The sequence below is a fragment of the Artemia sp. Qi Xiang Cuo genome, unplaced genomic scaffold (assembly GCF_049724085.1).
Source record: "Artemia sp. Qi Xiang Cuo unplaced genomic scaffold, ASM4972408v1 HiC_scaffold_3180, whole genome shotgun sequence".
In the NCBI taxonomy this organism is placed as follows: domain Eukaryota; kingdom Metazoa; phylum Arthropoda; class Branchiopoda; order Anostraca; family Artemiidae; genus Artemia; species Artemia sp. Qi Xiang Cuo.
In genome coordinates, this window is record NW_028300574.1 from 191,473 (window position 1) to 210,930 (window position 19,458).

At 35.8% G+C, this 19,458-nt stretch overlaps 1 protein-coding gene across 1 annotated transcript; it reads left to right on the forward strand.

Moving 5' to 3' along the window:
• Positions 1-1,855: 1,855 nt before the first annotated feature.
• Positions 1,856-19,177, forward strand: LOC148938521 (small ribosomal subunit protein uS14m-like). Its single transcript, XM_089107731.1, has 3 exons — positions 1,856-1,977; positions 10,501-10,653; positions 18,945-19,177. The coding sequence occupies exons 1-3, from the start codon at positions 1,930-1,932 to the stop codon at positions 19,128-19,130; spliced, it is 387 nt and encodes a 128-aa protein (XP_088963857.1). The 5' UTR covers positions 1,856-1,929; the 3' UTR covers positions 19,131-19,177.
• The last annotated feature ends 281 nt before the right edge of the window (positions 19,178-19,458 follow it).

A 19,458-nucleotide genomic window follows, 5' to 3' on the forward strand; every position in this document is an offset into this window, starting at 1 on the left:
AGTAAAACTCCGAATCCCGGCATCCCATGGAAATTCCTTCCTAGACAATGAAACCCATGGTTTAGAAATGTTTTGCACTGAATTATTTTGGCTTGCCATCACTGTTGAGCTCTGCCGTAATGCACTAGTGCGCAGGAATTTTTTCCAAAATGGCTCACTGTTCGAATAGAAAAGCGGTAGATGCCAGTAAGAGAGTAGCTTACATGACTATGCGAATGAGCATAGTCATGCTCATTTACTATAGGCTACCATTATTGCCTAACACCTGTAACCTAAAACAGTCTTGAAGATTTCAGACTTGGTAACTACTACCACATTTTAGAATATAATAGACAGAATTCATTACAGCTCCTAACTATTTCAGTGGAGAGTTGATTGGAGCAGATGTAAACAAAAGGAAGTACAACCAGGCGAAAAATTATTCACGTAGAGGGAGTCTCAATTAAGACCTCAACGTAGTAGCTCCTTGGCTTCCTCTTTACTACCACTACCAAAATCTGAGATCCACAGCGGCAGCCTACACCAAATAAATCAAAATGAATTATAATATAGTGCCTATTCTAGCGAGAGGCTTAGGCAAAAACAAACTCTCAAAATATATAAACCTATGTGTATAGACACGATACTTGCACAAAAAAAAAATTGAAAAAATCTACTACCTTTTCAAATAATTGACCAGAGGAGGTATCCGCAACCAATCAAATAAATAAATCGAATTTAAGGGAAAGCTGACAGGACTAGTTCCTTTATTTGATTCTTAGCTGTATTTCTCTTAATTCAGCCAGGATCCAAGGAAAGAATAGCTCACTTTTACGAAATTTTACACCTAACATGTCCCACAAAAAAAATGGCAACGAACGCATGCCCCTTGGTAAAAAAAAGCAAAAACATAAAACGTAGACGTCAAAATTCACAGCTTTCTCCATTCTTGTCTTCGTGCAGATTTTGATGTTACGATTTCTGCTTGGTGTAGTAGCATCATTTTGAAGATCCAACACACTAAAGAGAGTCCAGCACTAGGTAACTCGAATGATGAAGATAAATTAACAGCACCAGAAGACTTCGGCTTGAAAAGGTAAATCCGCGAACGAATCAGACAATTATCCTGCTATTGAATACAGGGGCTGTTAGTCTTAGCTTAGCTTCTGAGGACGGAGGGATGCCTATAGTACGACCCAACTACCAAAAGAAAAAAAATTCAATGAATTCTGAGTCATTTAGCATCAATGTAGTTGTAAAACAAACAAAAGTGAAATTCCCTCGCTCTTACAAACTGAAATTTAAGAGTAACGAAGAATGAAGCTTTGATGCAAGGGACGGCATGGCGTCTTGGGGAATTGGCTTTGATAGTTTTTAACATCTTCAAGTTTTTCAACTTGAGTTTTTTAACCTGGAAGTTTTTCAACTTCCGGGTTATCTATACTTTTTGTTAAGAGGGAAAGACTTCCTCCATCCCCTTAAGCCCGCCACTGCAGGCTGACAAAAATGGAGCCTGAAAAGCCATATGCCAGCACAAAAACAATTTCCAAATAATTTTTTTCACCCCTTTTTTAGTTATTTTGGAGCAATATAGAAATCAATCCAATCTTTCATCCCTTAATTCTATGACTATCTACCTTAGTTCTGCCTTAGGAATGACCTATTGATGGATGATAGATAGACTTATTTATCAACAAATGAAATGACATCATTTTTATACGATCCTAAAAAGAGCTTATCCCAGCCTTGCCTCTCAACTACTCGGACTATCTGTCTCGGCTTTTCTACAATTAACCATGTCTTGATGCCTAGTGCAAAATACTTGATTTTCTTGAAATAAAATATTTGATTAAAGTTACGTTATTATGCGTTTGACCATAACATTAGCTCATTTTTATAGCCGAAGCGCAACTCTGTCTTGGATTTCGTAAAACTTTTGAAGCTACATACATGATGCTCGATAAAATTTGTAGAAGGCTGCTTTCTTCACCATTAAGAGTGAGTATGAATAGCAATGTTTTTACTTTAGGATTTCAGTGCTTAAGTTCCTTTAGGCTTACTTGGTCAAGATTTCTATTGTAAAATTTTTATAAATAGCCTAATTGCTTTATTGCCACCAGGCTAGGCCTATTTTCCATAGCTTTGAGTCAACTCTTATAGCCTAGATTGCAAAAGAATACCTACACATATCAGTACTCTAACCTTTGAACAAAAGCAATGCTATAGGCCTAGCCTTGCTTTACTGAAGAGTTGTATGCTTTCAATGTAAGCTGGGCTGTCATTATTATTTTGTGTTAGCCTATGTTTCCCAATTAGTTTATAAAAGAGGTGGTCATAGCAATTTGGCAGAAGTTTTATTTGATCAGAATTGAAAATTTGAATCTGTTTTTTCTAATTTTGAGTGTTTTACATTACCTAGCTGGGATTAAGGCAAACACCACACAATGTGTTTGTATATGATCTTTCTGGATAGCCTATATTGATAATGTCAAGAAATATATTGTGGTTAATTACTTCTGAAGGAAACATACTGAACAAAAAAGTGGTACCATTAGATTGCTTATTTTATGCTCTTTCCCAATGTCATGGTTTATTTTCTGACAATGGATTCAAAGCTTCTTATCCAACAGAACCCAGATTGTGTCTGTATATGATGAAAGAGGTAACCTCATCTACTCCACACCAGTTCAAATTAAGAGTGGTGTCCCCCAAGGGACCAAACAAGGGACCCAAAACTGTTTAACCTTTACATAAATGATGCTCCTGAGGTGGTCCAGAATGGCTTGGAACTGTATGCAGACAATTCCAAACTCTTTGGTCCAGCAGTCTCTATAGAAAATTGCTCTTCTCTGCAAGAATATCTCAACAACCTGGACACTTGAGTTCAACCCACACAAATGCAAAGTCCTTCATCTTTGTCCAAACAATTCCTGCCATAGTTACCACATGATTGACTCTGCAGGTGCCAATATGCCAATTCAGAGTACCAAGGAAGAGTATTACCTTGGGGTAATAATTGACAATAAGCTTAAGTTTCATAGTCACTGTTGGAACCAAGCAGCTAAGGCAAACAAGGTCCTTGGTTTGATCAAGTGTTCAGTAACAAGTTGCCAACCAAGAGTTATCAAGAAGCTTTACACAGCCCTTGTTTGTCCCAACCCTGCTTTAAGTGTGACAGGAGATTCTTGAGAAGGACCAGTATAGAGCAACCAAGCTCCCTTTTGCAAAAAAAACAAATCTCCTACAAGCAACAACTAGAAAAGCTTGACCTACCTATCCTAATGTACCGTAGAGAGTAAGGAGATGTCATCCTTGCATTTGGATGATGACCAGTGACATCATCAAGCCTGTTTTTGATCATAATGAATACACCAGACCACAAGGAAATCCCATAAAACTGCGTCATAAATTTAGCAGAAAGCATGAGAAGTGCAACTTCTTCACCAATTGCATTGTTCCACTGTGGAATTCATTTAGTGAATCTGCCATGTTGGCCAGATGAGTTGATAGTTTCAAGGTTGGTGTTGACCATGATTGGAGTGGCAAGTCATTAAAGATGCAGTAGGACATACCAGCATCATGGAGTAGGATCTATTAGATGCCACCTGTCCCCTTTAACCCTCAAGTATGCCCAGCTGCCAATACATCTAGTGAACCCAAACAAAACCAAACTGTCCTGTATATATGAAAATTGTGTTAATTGTCCTGTTGTTATGAACTGTTGTCCTGTATATGTAAATTGTGATAATCCAAATGTGACATGAAGATTATCAAGTCAACATTACCTGTCAACATCTACAGGTTCTTCAACCTTTGTTGCTAGAAAATGCAATTTAAGGTTATGCACCCCCTTCCCCCTTGTGCTAGTCCCAGATATAGCCCAAATAATATATTTCTCTATTTTTCAATCCAGTTAAATGTCACATTTTCTTGGTTTAAACAGGTTTCTGCAGTTTTGACTAAAATAAAATTAGTCTTTCTAGATGGAATTAGCCTAAAATGGAATGTATATAAAATATGACTTGAAATAATTGTAAATAGTCAATAACAGCAGAAAAAACATGGTAATCTTAGTATAAGAAATATCCTACATGTTATAAAGTTAGAATTTCATTGTTTTCTTTTAGTTTTGATAGTTCTTTTAGTCCTTGGACTTTATCTAGGGCGTTTGGAGATAAGGGTATAAAATAAAAGATCCAATGGTTCTCCTTTTTTTTTATTTGGCATGTTCTCTACAAAAGTGGCCAACCACTATATATTTACCTGCACTTTCATTAATTGGAACCCAGAAATTGGCATCTTGTTTATGATTATTGTAGAAAATGTAGAATTACAATAGAAAATGATTAAGATAAATAATAATGAAAGTACAGTGCTTCATGTAGCCCCCTCCCTCCCTGATGCAGCAGTCAACAACATACAGTGAACATTCAAAATATATTTTAGAATATTGCAACTCTATTCTTCCTGCTGATTGATGAGTGTTTACTGTAAAAGTAAGGACTTTAGGACTGGTATGAAATTGTAACAGAGAGAGGAGGGGTATAACCATAAGCTACATAAAAATATTTGTTTATCTTGTTTTTATTTGTTTTCAAATTGTCTACATTTCAAATTTTGAACCAACTGTTAATGAGAAACAAAAAAAATAATAATAATGAAAACCTACTAAGTCAGTGAAGTTATGTGTATAGTTTGAAGGGATGTAATATAGTTAATCTGAAAGTAGCTCTACATTCAAGAAAAGAGAACATTTAGTTCAGAAGAGGGGATAAGATATAGTGGGTCAATCTATGCTATATGAGAGACATTAGATATAGAAAAAAGGAATGAAACATACACCACTGCCATTCTAATTGCAATCCAGTCCTTCCCTCTTGCCTAATGGGACAAAATATAACCCTAAGCTATGTAAATATGATTACTGATTTTGTTTGTTTTTTTCTGTAAAAAAATCCAATTAAGACCCTTGACTATATACAAAAGACTTTTCATTTTTATTTGATTTTTTTTAATTGGCTTTATTTTGATTTGTCAACCAGCTGCTGATGAGATACACTCCTAAAACATAATGCAAACCCACAAAATCAGCAATGGTTTGTTTATAGTTAGGGGGCTTTATTGAACTGGATTCAACTGGAAGCAACTCTGGAAACCCATTCCAAAGAAATTTTATGAATGCGATTAAGTAAGAAATTTGTTATTATTATGTTTACTTCTGAAGAGGGAATAAACTAGACTGGGATAATATTTAGTATAAGACAGAAATTGGAAAAAATAATAATTTGCTATATAGCAATGCCATTCCAATTGTGTATAGCTTGAGGCTATACCTGACCCAGGGAGAGCAGTTAAAGATCCAATTATAATAGCAGTGCTTATTGTATTTGGAAAGAGCATGGAATGAGAAATCAAATTGTACTCTTTCTTCATTCTATCTGATTGCTGTTCTATGAGCAAGATTAATCAGGGACTGCCTACCTCACTAACTACCCCTATTTAATTACTTATAAGCATTTGAATGGACTTACCTATACAGACACAATAATGGCTTTGTAACAATTAAGCCTGTTTAATCAAGTAATTCCTTCTAGAAATTCATCTTCTGTTTACACATGTTTATAAATTTTATGAATGTGATTAAGTAAGAAATTTGTTATTATTATGTTTTCTTCTGAAGAGAGAATAAACTAGACTGGGATAATATGTAGTATAAGACAGAAATTGGAAAAAATAATAATTTGCTATATAGCAATGCCATTCCAATTGTGTATAGCTTGAGGTTATACCTGACCCAGGGAGAGCAGTTAAAGATCCAATTATAATAGCAGTGCTTATTATATTTGGAAAGAGCATGGAATGAGAAATCAAATTGTACTCTTTCTTCATTCTATCTGATTGCTGTTCTATGAGCAAGATTAATCAGGGAGTGCCTGTCTCACTAACTACCCCTATTTAATTACTTATAACCATTTGAATGGACTTACCTATACAGACACAATAATGGCTTTGTAGCAATTAAGCCTGTTTAATCAAGTAATTCCATCTAGTAATTCATCTTCTGTTTACACATGTCTATACCTGCTTATTTAGGGAATTTTAAGTTAAAATGGCTGAACTTCTAGACAAAGTTGGTATACATATGAAAAGCCATGCTTTCACCCAATGTGAAATCAAGGCACCATTGAAGAATAAAAAGAACTTGGAGAGACAAATCAGAAGAAAACAATATTGCTTATCACAAAACAAATCAAAATTCAATGATATGGGTGGCTTAGATTTGGTGTTTCTAGTCCAGTTTCTAATCATGAGCGCCGGCAAGAGGGGAAGGGGCATGCCCCCCTCCTGCCCACCCCTGAAAATTTGGGACTATAAAGTAATTTTAAGGAATCCAAAGGAAAGAGAGCAGAATAGGGAAAAACCATGGAAAATGTTTGTTGCCTCATTGTTGGCTGCCTGCCAATAGATTTTAACCCATAATAAGGCAAATATAAGTACTAATTTGTGACTGAGTAGCCCTTTACCGGTTTTCCCAAAGATTTTTTCTATAGGATTTGGTTGGAGCAAAAAATAAAACAATCAAATTCTTCATAGTAATGGATGGTAAGTAAATAATGATCCTTGTCAATAACGAAAGTATAAGAGCCTAGCTATTGGTAACATTCAGTCAAAGAATCAGCTTTTTATGGTGGTCCTAAATATTTATTTGTTTATTAGTAAGTAGTTAGTGCAGTTATTAGAACAAAAGAAAGTTTATATAATTATAGAGACAGGAAAACAACTTAATAAGGGGCAATTTCGGTAAGAATATGCCATCAACTTCTGCTTGCATTGCAAGAGTACCCATGAGCTGATATATGAAGCCACTATACACAGAAATGTTTCCCCTGAACAGATACGTTTTTTGTGTTGTATTATCAATTTTTTTTTGTTTCTAGGAGTGATTGTAGTAATCTATTTGTCACTTTGAAAAAGATTTAATTTTTTATAGTTATGAAGTATAAAGGTGTGAAATATACTGGCTTTTGGTATTCAGAATTAAATCAAAATATTGAATAAAAAATTTTCATTTGATCTTCTTAATCTTAGTTTTAATGTTTCTCTTTGAACAAACTACTTTGATAATGCATTACTTTTTATAAACACTGAGTCTAAAGGCATTAAATATTTTGGTGTTTGATAACCGAGTTCAAAACTGTCAATACTGTTAAAAAATATCTGTCCAATGCTTCAGCATTGCTCAGCAGAACTGTATGCTGGGAGTTTATGTCTTAGTTTTTGTATGTAGGCTATTGTTTTGTGTATTTTTTGTTACTACTTAATTTTTTCATTTTCAAATACTTTTACTTTAATTGACATGTTTTTTTCATTGGCTTTCGAAAAATGTTTGTCTCTAAGCTTCATTAAATAAAGGAAATTAAATAAGTTTTTTCAACTGAAAGTAAGGAGCAACATTAAAACTTAAAACGAACAGAAATTATTACGTATATGAGGGGGATTGCCCCCTCCTCAACACTTCGCTCTTCAAGCTACAGTTTTTTGGCACTTAAATAAAAGTTATTTATTGTTCTAACTGAACAACCCTTGTGTTTTAGGAATCATATTTAAAGAATTGGACAAAATTTAAACTTTAGCGCAAAGAGCGGGATGTTGAAGATGGGGAAACCCCCCTCATATGCGTAATAATTTCTGTTCATTAAATTCTTAATGTTTATCCTTACTTTCAGTTGAAAAAAGTTATTTTTAATTTAATTTCTGATCGTTTTTTATACACCATCAGGATATCTGGCTCCACCTCCACGGAAAAATCCCCCTCCCCATAGAAATATCCTCTCGACAATTCAATCCTGGCGAACATTTACCCTGGACAATTACCCTTAACATCTCTATGCGTAAAATTGAATTGGTAAAGAGAAAGTAAGACTATAAAGAAATTAAAGACTATAAAGTAAGAATATAAAGAAATTTCGTACATGAATTCTGGCAAATTCACCCAGTGTAAAATTTCTTCTGAAAATTTCATCCCCTGGAAACTATCATCTCCATTGAAAATTCTCCAAGCAGAAAATGTGTCCTCCCCACCATGCATACTTCCCAATAACAAATAAAACAAAGGGCGATTTTTATAACTTAAAAACCTTTCCCCAGGGGCTGTAGGGGGTCATTTTATCTCCAAAGACATAGTTATTAGGCCTTTCAACTATGCTGAAGAAAATTTCAAAATTTTGATTGGAAGATTTTGGGAAAAAGGTGACGTTGGAGGGGCCTAGTTGCCCTCCAATTTTTTGAGTCACTTAAAAAGGGCACAAAAACTTTTCATTTCCGTGAGAATGAGCCCTATCGCGACGTTCTAGGCCCACTGGGTTGATACGATCATCCTTGGAAAAAAAAAAATAATAAACGCGCATCCATGATTTTTCTTCTGGTAAAAATCACAAAATTCCACATTTTTGCAGATATGAGCTTGAAACATCTACAGTAGGGTGCTTTGATACACTGAATCTGATGTTGTGATTTTCATTAAAATCTTATGACTTCAAGGGGATCTTTCCCCTTTTATAGCTATTGATGGGTAAGACTAAACTTAATGAAACTAATGTATTTGGAGTCAGCATAATAATCCCATTCTAACAATACCATGGGTATTTCTCAGTAGCTCGAGCAACTTTGAATAATGGTGGGAATTTATATTATTCATGATCACAAAAGCTTTAATATGACATAGCAAAAGACTTGCGGATGCCAAAACAAAAGATTTTAGTCATGTGCATTTCTAGGATTCTCTTTTTTGAAGAAAGGGAGGGGGTTGAGTTTTTTGCATTCTTTACATTCAGTTCTCGTTTTAGCAGTCTTAATATAATTAGCTTCGCCTTCTAAGAAGATAGTCCTTGCTTAGGCTTTGAGCAGTAGCTAACGGAATTGGCTGCAAGGACCTCCCCATTGAACAGATTATTCGATATTTTTTTCTGCTCACGTGCATATTACGAAGTGAAATTTAAGAATCATAAAGTCAACAGAAATCCCAACCAAGGAAAATAAACCAGCAAGTAATTATTATAGTTTTAGTAGTTTAAATATTTGATTATCTCCTTTTTTGAACAAAGAGGAAAAATTTTTAAAAACTAGTATTTGATCATATCCTTCATGAGCTCCTCAGTACTACAGACAATAAAAATCAAACCAATATAAATAATATATAATGCCATTATTATAAATAATACCAATATAAATGTGAAAAAAGGAAGTGACTAAGTTTAATTTAGTTGCGAGTCTGCATTCATGCTGACCATGTAATTTTCCTTTGAGAAAAAATTAATAGAACTATGGAACTGAAATATCAATGCAAAGTGCCGAATTTCCTAATCAAATGTCATCACGTTATGGCATTCTTCAAATAAAACTTATTTTTACCTTGATTATCCTTATAAATTCATTCTTTGTTTTTCTTTCTATTCTAAACCAATGTTATCTTTACCTTTTGCATTATTACAGCCGTACCAATTTTTTTCCTTTTTCTTTTTTATCTCTTCAACGTATTGTTTTCTTCCTTATCCCCTAGACGCTTGATTCGTATTATTTCTTTTCCTGTTCTCCAGGCTGTGAATGTCGATACCACACGCGCGTCTACCCATGAAAAAATCTAATATCGCTTGGTTTCTTCTGGTTTATATGTTCTCCGGAGCAGCTGCATTTGGTCCGCCTTTGTCTAATGGTTGAGATAGGAAGCGATTGTACCGTTTATATCTCTCTACGGTGCCCCACCCTTAGCTGTTTCACATGCAACAGAAGTTCGTTACCCTTAACGCTAAGGGGAATCAAGAACAGAATAAATAAATAGATAATAGGTTATTTCTTACTAGATGCTTGCATAGGCTAACACCATAGGGGAAAAACTGGACTTTTCTTCATGTATTGGTCTCGAGTCTAGTGGGAATTTAAATGAGAGAAAAATGCCAAAGAGAGCTTTAAGCCCAACCTTATGCACAAAGTATCCCTCCTCCAAGCCAGACAAGTTTAAATTAGCTAAATACTAATTAAAAACTTTTAGAAAAGTAGAAAAAATGTGTCTTGAATTAAAAAAAAAAATCTTATATGCCTTGAAATCCCAATAAAATCATTGGAATGTCGCCTTCAAAACCGAGAAAACCACATCCCAACCAAAATTAAAAGAAAACATTTTTATTTCCAATATTAATGGGTATAATATGGAGTCTGTATAAACATGTTTTCTATATAATTTTCTGAGAACATTACAGCTACTTGGATGGAAGTTGGGGAGGGTGAGGTAGCCTCTGAGTCAAATTTGAAGTACATAAAAGTTTGTACATAAAATTTGAAGAAGATAAAAGTCATGGTTCAATTGCTACTGCAACACGATGAGTAGAAACAAAGTCATATGAGATAGAGCTACATTGAACCTCCTTGCTACATCTATTACAAGCAGGTGAACCTATAAACTTTCATTAAGTATCATAAACAAAAGAACAGTTTTTTGTCTGTTTTTTACTATTTTTATTTCAGACTGTTGCAAACCAGCAGCAAGTTCGACAAAAGTGGGCTGATTGGAGAATGATAAAAGATAACAAGCGAAGACAATGCGTCAAAAATAATTTTGAAGAAAGGATCAGACATTTAGCTGTGAAGAAAGCAACAGTTCTGCCACCAGAGCTTCAGGTATTCAGTAGTTTAGCTTATGATGCTAGTTAAATTAACTTAAGCAGATGTTCTCTTCGTATCAATTTTTGCAACATAAACGACAATCTGATGTGAATAAGTTGTTAATTAATTTCTTGAATGCTCAAGTGCTGCTTGAATTATGGGTTCGGGTTCTAATAAATGGTGTGTAAATGCAATTGATGGTTTTGAATCATTATAGTCAGTTCTATCTAACCACTTCTCCTTTTTTAAAGGGGAAGCATTTTAAAATGGTGAGACATTGCCATAAACTAGCTTTACATGACAAAAGGGATTTTAGCTTATCTGATCGAATGGACTTGGTAGTCCCTACTAAAAGAAGTGGCACGTGAAAGTATGTTAAGCCACTTTTGGTTTATTGTCATGACAGAGGCACGGGAAAGAATGTGTTTTGTTGGCGAGTCTTTCAAGCTATGGAATGCCCCTCATTTCAAGTCTTTTGAGCTTTGCTCTTATGTATAGGACCGGCTTATTTTTCAGCAAGTGTTTTGCTTGTTCAGAAAAAAAGTATCACAAATTCCGAGAGTTATGCCTCTTGGCAAAGCTATAGCGTTGTAAACAACACAACATTTCACTGGATTCTGATTAATGGATAATTCTTTGGGGTTCTTTTGTTTTGGTGGGCTTTTCTGGTCTGAATAATATTTTCCTTGCTAAGTTGTTTATTTAGGCTTTCCTCTCCGTCGTAGTATAATATTTTTTAGGCATGATGTATAATGAGACATGAATACATATTGCTGTCTCATTGTAATCATGGTTAAGCATTTTGCATTAGCTTGAGAAGAAGTTATTAATCCCTGGTCTGCAATGCCAGGGCCCATTGCTTTTCTTGAGGCCTTAACAGTTTCCGATTATTTAAGTAACTTGAAAATTGCAGCATGGAAAGTCACAACATTGAAAGACAACAGTCGTACTGAAACTTTTGATAAATCGAGATGTTTTGAACTGAACTTGTTAAGAGTTTTAGGAACTCGTCTCCCAGGGCTATGAAACATGAAATTAGGTGACACAGAATTTTTATTTGGGTAGAAGGACGGGGGGGGGGCGGGGCAACAGTGGTGGTTCTGGCCTCTCTCGTGCCTGGGTAAAATCTTGATTCGCCCTCCCCTCCCCCTGCCTCCCAAAATTTTTTGGTCAAATTTTAACAACATTTTCATTTACTAACAAAAGTTTCCATTGATATAAATCTGAATTTCCTCACTTTAGCCTCTGCAAAGTTATTAATTATCTCGTCCCAATTGATTGCTTCTAATTCTTAGCGTTCTGTGCTCATTAACACTAAATCATTTAGTCGCTGCTAGCCTATAATCGATCTGACTACGGCCCATAGTTGATCTGACCTTTCTTACTAATTGACGTAAGTACTGACCACTCAGCACCGAAAAAATAAAAATGACGACAGCTGTGAAAAACTTGAAAAGTGGACGTGCTTCTGGAGTCGACGGGAGCACGGTAGAGATGCTTAAGACATCCTTTTGAGCCTGTATAACTGTTTCGACTGCTCTCCTAGTGGTCATCTGGAATAGCAAAGAGTGGATTACAAAGTCCAAATTGATTGAACACATTGCATACTGGTGAAACTCTTCAAGAAGGGCGATACGCTAATCTGTGACAACCGGAGGGGCACCAACTTAACATCTGTGCCTAGTAAAATACTAGCCACAGTCATATTAAAACCCCTAAGAACATCACTAGACTAACACCTCAGAGAAAAGCTACACGGCTTTCGACCTGGAAGTCTTGCTCTGACTTCATTTACATTCATAGACTAATGGTCAAAGAGTCCAGGGAATGAGACAAAAAAAAAGGAATACATTCTCTTCATTGATTTTGAAATGGCAGTCGATTCTGTTGACCGAAAGATTTTGAATCATTACAAAAATGCAGGGAAGAGCTAATGTCTGGTGTCAAACAAGGATTTGTCCTATCCCCGTTCCTGTTTGTTATTGTTGGGAACTACATTCTAAGGTAGTCTTCAGGCTCTGGGGTGAAGATTTGTAGCCGACAAATCCCTGACCTAGACTTCGCTGATGACGTTGTTCTTGTTGAAGAAGTGAAACAGCGACTGCAGCTGCTACTCGACGCCATAGATGAAAAGACCAAAAAATTAGGGCTTACAGTGAATGTCAGTAAGAAAAAGAGTATGGCTACATCTGACTCTCCACTGACACTGAAATTCAAAGACAAAGCATTTGGACAGATCAGTGAATTTAAGTACCCCGGGAGTTGGATTAACTATAATGGTGAAATAAACCAACAAAATCAATAGGAAGGTTGGACACGCTACATCGGCTTTTAATGAGTTGAAACCAATCTGGCGCAGTAGGAAATACTCTATGCGCTTGAAGCTCCGTCTCGAGAATAGCAATGTGATTTCTATTCTCCTCTATACAATTGAATGCTGGAAACTAAATATCCAACTCAATAACGCGTCCTAGCCTTTGAAAACATGTGCATTAAAAGAAAGCTAAACATAAAGTGGTGGGAAAAGGTCACGAACACGGAAGTTTGCCGGCCAATCGGTCAACTATTACTTTCTTACCTTCTGGGATGTAGGAGATGGATAAACCTTGGCCGCGTCCTTCGTATGCCAGAGGATCGACTCCCATTTACAATTTATGAGTGGTGCCCTGAAGGGAGGCGCAAAAGAAGACACCTTGCGACGGCAATATGAACTGAATCTGAGTGGAGGGAAAATGTCTCTTCAACCACATTGGATGGACGTCAGGGCTGCAGTTCAGCTCCATGGTATCTGGCGAGGTTTCGTAGATACCCTACGGGCCGTTCCCGGCTCTAGAGGATCTAAGGTCTAAGCTAAACGACCGCTCATTACTGGCCACCGACACTACAATCGCCAATAATACTTGATAGCTCTTACGTTTGCGAAGAACACTTCATCTCTGTATTGCACAATTAATTCTAACACATCCATAGATTTCTTTAAGGAAATGTGTCTATGTTGAATTACTTTTTAATATCTTTAAGTTTGTGGAACAACTTGATGGAGTCTAAACTTTGTTAAACTTTTAGTAGATTCCGAATGGAATCTACTTTTATTACTACTTACTTCTATTTTCAAGAAATTGTGATGAAGGTATGGGGAAAAATGAAAATTTGGATTCAATTTGCTTATACTTACTGCCAAGTGCACCCTCAACTTTATTTTAATAAAATTTCAAAATTTAGAAAATGATTATAACCGTTTGATTATTTATATGAAATTTTGCCCCCTTAAATTTTGTGCGCCGGGGCAAGTGCCCCCTCTGTCCCCCCTCCTAAAACTGGACTCTAGGGAGTACATAGGAAAGGAGTCGGACTAATGATGAATAAAGAAGCTTCTAATTCTTGCTTACATAGGGAAGGAATTAATAATAATAGAATTCTAGTTATTCACTTCATAACCAAAAACGGAAAGGCTTCAGTCACAGTGATATATGTAGATGTGTAGATCTGCACTGATATATGTAGCCCCTTGCTTATATAGGGAAGGAATTAATAATAATAGAATTCTATGTTACTCACTTCATGACCAAAAATGGAAAGGCTTCAGTCATAGTGATATATGTAGATCTGTAGATGTGTAGATCTGTAGTGATATATGTAGCCCCTTGCTTATATAGGGAAGGAATTAATAATAATAGAATTCTAGTTACTCACTTCATGACCAAAAACGGAAGGGCTTCAGTCATAGTTATATATGTAGATCTGTAGATAAGTAGATCTGTAGTGATATATGTAGCACCTTGCTTATATAGGGAAGGAATTAATAATAATAGAATTCTAGTTGCTCACTTCATGACCAAAAACAGAAGGGCTTCGGTCATAGTGATGTATGTAGATCTGTAGATGTGTAGATCTGTAGTGATATATGTAGCTCCTTGCTTATGTAGGGAAGGAATTAATAATAATAGAATTCTAGTTACTCACTTCATGATCAAAAACGGAAAGGTTTCAGTCATAGCGATATATGTAGATCTGTAGTGATATATGTAGCTCCTTGCTTATGTAGGGAAGGAATTAATAATAATAGAATTCTAGTTACTCACTTCATGACCAAAAACGGAAGGGCTTCAGTCATAGTTATATATGTAGATCTGTAGATAAGTAGATCTGTAGTGATATATGTAGCTCCTTGCTTATATAGGGAAGGAATTAATAATAATAGAATTCTAGTTGCTCACTTCATGACCAAAAACAGAAGGGCTTCGGTCATAGTGATGTATGTAGATCTGTAGATGTGTAGATCTGTAGTGATATATGTAGCTCCTTGCTTAAGGAAGGAAAGGAATTAATAATAATAGAATTCTAGTTACTCACTTCATGATCAAAAACGGAAAGGTTTCAGTCATAGCGATATATGTAGATCTGTAGTGATATATGTAGCTCCTTGCTTATGTAGGGAAGGAATTAATAATAATAGAATTCTAGTTACTCACTTCATGACCAAAAACGGAAGGGCTTCAGTCATAGTGATATATGTAGATCTGTAGATGTATAGATCTGTAGTGATATATGTAGCCCCTTGCTTATATAGGGAAGGAATTAATAATAATAGAATTCTAGTTACTCACTTCATGACCAAAAACGGAAAGGCTTCAGTCATAGTGATATATGTAGATATGTAGATGTGTAGATCTGTAGTGATATATGTATCCCCTGCCATGGGCGCCCATATGGGGGGCAGGGGGCTGGCTCCCGCCCCCCCCCTGGCGGAATGATGCGGCCGTATTTTTATATTTCTGTTCTGAGATTTCTCTTATATAGCATTAAAAGTGCCAATTAGACGGGGTTTGCCCCCCCTCCCCTGGAATTCAGCTTTTGGGTGCCCATGGCTCCTGCAGATCTGATTGATGGAGAAATGGGTGAATCGGATGAATTTTACAGGAACAAATAGAACAAATCCAATATAAAAATATGGTATTTTTGTTAGGGTACTTCAATGCCCTGGCTGGTACAATTAAGGATAGATGGTATCCTAGGTTTAGGTAAATTTGGTGCACAGAAAGAAAATAATACAGATAATAAACTACTAGAATTTTTGTAGATACAATAATCAAGTCGTAACCAATAAGGTATTTGGCCTTTAAATAACTTATAATTTTACATAGTACTCGTATGGTGGTAAGATAGCTGGCCTCTTTGATTATCTTATTGTAAATCGAAGAATGGCATGCTCAACACAGGACACGGGTATATATAAAAGTGCTCTTATTCATGTATATACATTAAGTACGTTGCTGTATTTTATATCATAATTGTACTATGTAAATATATATTTCATAAATCTTACGCTTCTCATTCTATTAACCTATTCCACTACCATTTAACTATGCTTAAGCCTTAGGCTATATTTTATTAGGCTGTATTAGAGTAAAGTTCTTTTTAAATGAATAATATTATGAATCTTTCGAATCGTGAAAAAAAACTGTGAGTTGATAGAACCAGGCCTTTTAATAATGATATATATATATATATATATATATATATATATATATATATATATATATATATATATATATATATATATATATATATATATATATATATATATATATATAATAAATAAATACCACTAGTTTTCCCAGAAAATACGCTCAATTTCACTCTAAACAAAAATTGTAATATTTACAGTATTACCGGTGTGGCAGGGAACGTCAGCATGTACATTTATCCCCCCCCTGTAAGATAAGAACTAGATACGGCACTGACCATGATAAATAGAACAAATTCGAAATCCAAGAACAAGAGGATTTTCCCTCAGGTCCGCTGTTACTTGTTATTAGTTCTTGTATTTCTTTTCACACCTACTGTTACTATCCATCTCTGTTCGTTATGTTGGTTTAGTTTGTCATTTAATTTGTGACTGAAGTCTGTGACTGAGGCAGAAGAACAGTATCACTTGTACTTCTTCTCATTGGTAGAGAAATTAGAGCAATCCCTTTGCTCCTTTCCTAGTAGTGATTTAGAAAGTTGGCCCATAGCAAGAAAATGAACTTAGTAAACAAGAAAGGTAGTTTTTTTTTTAACTTGATCACCTGATCTTTTGAAAGTAATCTTTTGAACCAAGATATATTTTTCTAACGCTAATAATAATTATAGATCAGCTAATCATAGTATCGGACATCGATTTTTTCGTGCAAAAGTTCGTTCCTGAGAGATACAATTTTGAGAATTTCGAGGAGTTGACAGCTTATTTGTTGAGGTGCAAGTTGAAAAATCGGACAATGATCCTGGGTGAAACGTCGAAGTCGTAATTCAGTGTAAAAATGAAGTGGAGGAAATTTGATTAATTCGGTGGAAAACAAGCAAGGTTCTGACTTGGTGCAAATTGATTGAGGTCCGGACTTTATATAAAAACGAGTTCTAATTCTCATTAACAACTTATTTGCAAAAATGTAGGTATTTTGCGCTTTTTTAAAACAAGATTTATGCAAGGATTTCCATTCGACATGAACAGAGGCAAAAAATGGGTCCCTGACCCCTCAAACACTCTTCTTCGACGAGATTGTATTGGAAAGGTAGGCATGTTGAAATTTTTGTAGCGAAATCAGGCAATAATTTTTAGTCTGCATCATAAAAGCGTAAACTGGCCCCACAATCCCCTCCTTTCTCTTTTTCCGGCAATTTTTTTAAGAAAGGTAGGAATTTTGTACCTTTTTTAAAGATTAATCATAAAAGGTTTTTAGTATGTATCATTGGTGGCACAAAAAGGGTCCATGTCCCCTCTAACTCCACAACCCCAGCCAAATTTTCAGCAGAAAGGTAACTAGGTTATTTTCAGTGATAAGCTTGAAACTTATAGCCCAAGTACCTTGGCTCAGTGTGAACTTAGGATGAGTGTTTTCAGAGGAGTACGGTCGGCGTAGACCAGGAGGGCAAAGGCAAAAAAAAATTCAAGGGGTGTGCCATTTCTGAGCCCCGCCTATACTCCGCGCAAAACTACTTTGAAACTTAATCTTGAAATTTAATCTGCAGACAGAGTTGTTCCTATGTTTGGTGTTGCCTGGGGAGAAATGAATTACAGCGCCCCCTCCCAATTAAAACACAAGTAAAAAAAGCCGAATCAAAGTGAAAAATTTCGGTCAAAGTGGGCGACGCTCCAGCCGCCCCCAGCCACGGCAGCCAGGTAAGAGTGGCCCGGCCTCCCCCTCCTTTGGACGGTTCTGTCTGCAGATTTCTAAAGCCGAGCAAACTGTCTAAAAAATTTTGTACATTGATCTTCCCGGTCCAGGCACTTGCAATCTTCAAAGCTTCAGAGTTTGGGATTTTTTTCTCTGTCACGGATAGTGACCTGTCATCAAAAATCGGCAAATACTTTCATTTTTAGAAAGAGAGCTTGATATTTCTGTTAAGTGTCAATTTTCAGTTTCTGATGCACTTGAGGGCAATCCAAATTTGTACCGTCCTCATTCTGACAGATTGACTTGTAACCAAAAATCGTGTAGCATGCTCATCCTCAGAGGCAAGGGATTACATAATGATGCTAATTGGGTTACCTTTAATGCTCTGCTTGTCCATTTGAAGGTGGGAAAAAAATTCCTTCGTACATGTGGTTACGCAACCATTATATAATGGCTTAGTTTCCCGATTATTGGTTAATTGTTTGATTGGCAATCTCAGGGATAGCCACAAAACCGAAATTTCTTACCATCAAAAACATCGGAAACGAATATTAGGCGTTATGTTTCAACATAGCCTAGTACTTAGTACATTTTTCAAATAGCAACACTAGATTCGCTTATTTTTATGTTGTGGGTAAAGTAACAAAGCATTAGCCTGTGTATATTGATGAATATTTAAAAGTAACATAATTGATTAGGTCAGAGGAAAACATAAGGTTGGTTTTAAGCAGCAACAGCATATGTTAAGGCCGTGTTTAAGGAACATATCATCATTTTACTTATAGAAAAATTCTTCTTCGAACATAACGTATTACAAATTTTGAGTGGTTGGCAAAGGTTGCTGCAACACTCCACGTTGCCCCGGCAACATAAATATACCTCCTGTTCTGTCTAAATTTCACTTATCATATGAGCTAATTTCCGCTGGTTTCAGTTTTTAATATACCTTTGTGCTTTACGTTGGAGAAGTTAGTTTTTTTCCGTCGCATCAAATATTTCTTCATCCAGCACTCATCGTTAGTAATTTCAGAGTATCGTTTTGTACTTGAGTGGTGAATTAGAGTCAAATTTGCAAAACTGAGTGTTTTACGCATACGTGAGCAACTTGATTAAACGACATTCGAGGTTAGTATTTTTTTTTTTTTTTAGGCTGTTGCTGCCAAAGAAGTAGAGGAAAAATTTCCAAGAGATGCTTCTTACGTAAGAGTAGTCAATAGATGCTCCGTTACTTCAAGGCCAAGAGGTACAGTGGAGCGATACCGACTTAGTCGAATTGTGTGGAGGCATCTTGCCGATTATAACAAACTTTCTAGTGTCCAAAAAGCTATATGGTAATCTGCTGAATGTATGTATTATAGGAAACCAATAAAAAACAAAGTTGACTTGCTATTCATATCAGGAATATATGCTTCTGCTTTGTGTTCCATTTCGTTGGAATATATGATTTTCCAATTAACATTATAGTCTTCTCAAAACGCTAGCTGTTACGAGAGTTTTGAATAGGCTATAAATGAACGTGGCGATGTGAAGCGTGCTCTTAAACTATGTTCTGACAGAGGAATATGTTCTGACATGTTCAGATGGTATGTCGGACGGGAAGCGAATGATTGAAAGGGGAAATTGTGAAGTCTTTTGAAAAACTGTCTTTATAATTGTATGATGG

Excerpts from the sequence above, each read along its gene's own strand:
- LOC148938521 (XM_089107731.1), top strand. The coding sequence starts at position 1,930 with ATGATGCTCGATAAAATTTGTAGAAGGCTGCTTTCTTCACCATTAAGA. Across the intron at positions 1,978-10,500 it reads TGCTTTCTTCACCATTAAGA|ACTGTTGCAAACCAGCAGCA; the intron begins GTGAGTATGAAT and ends TTTTTATTTCAG. Across the intron at positions 10,654-18,944 it reads TTCTGCCACCAGAGCTTCAG|GCTGTTGCTGCCAAAGAAGT; the intron begins GTATTCAGTAGT and ends TTTTTTTTTTAG.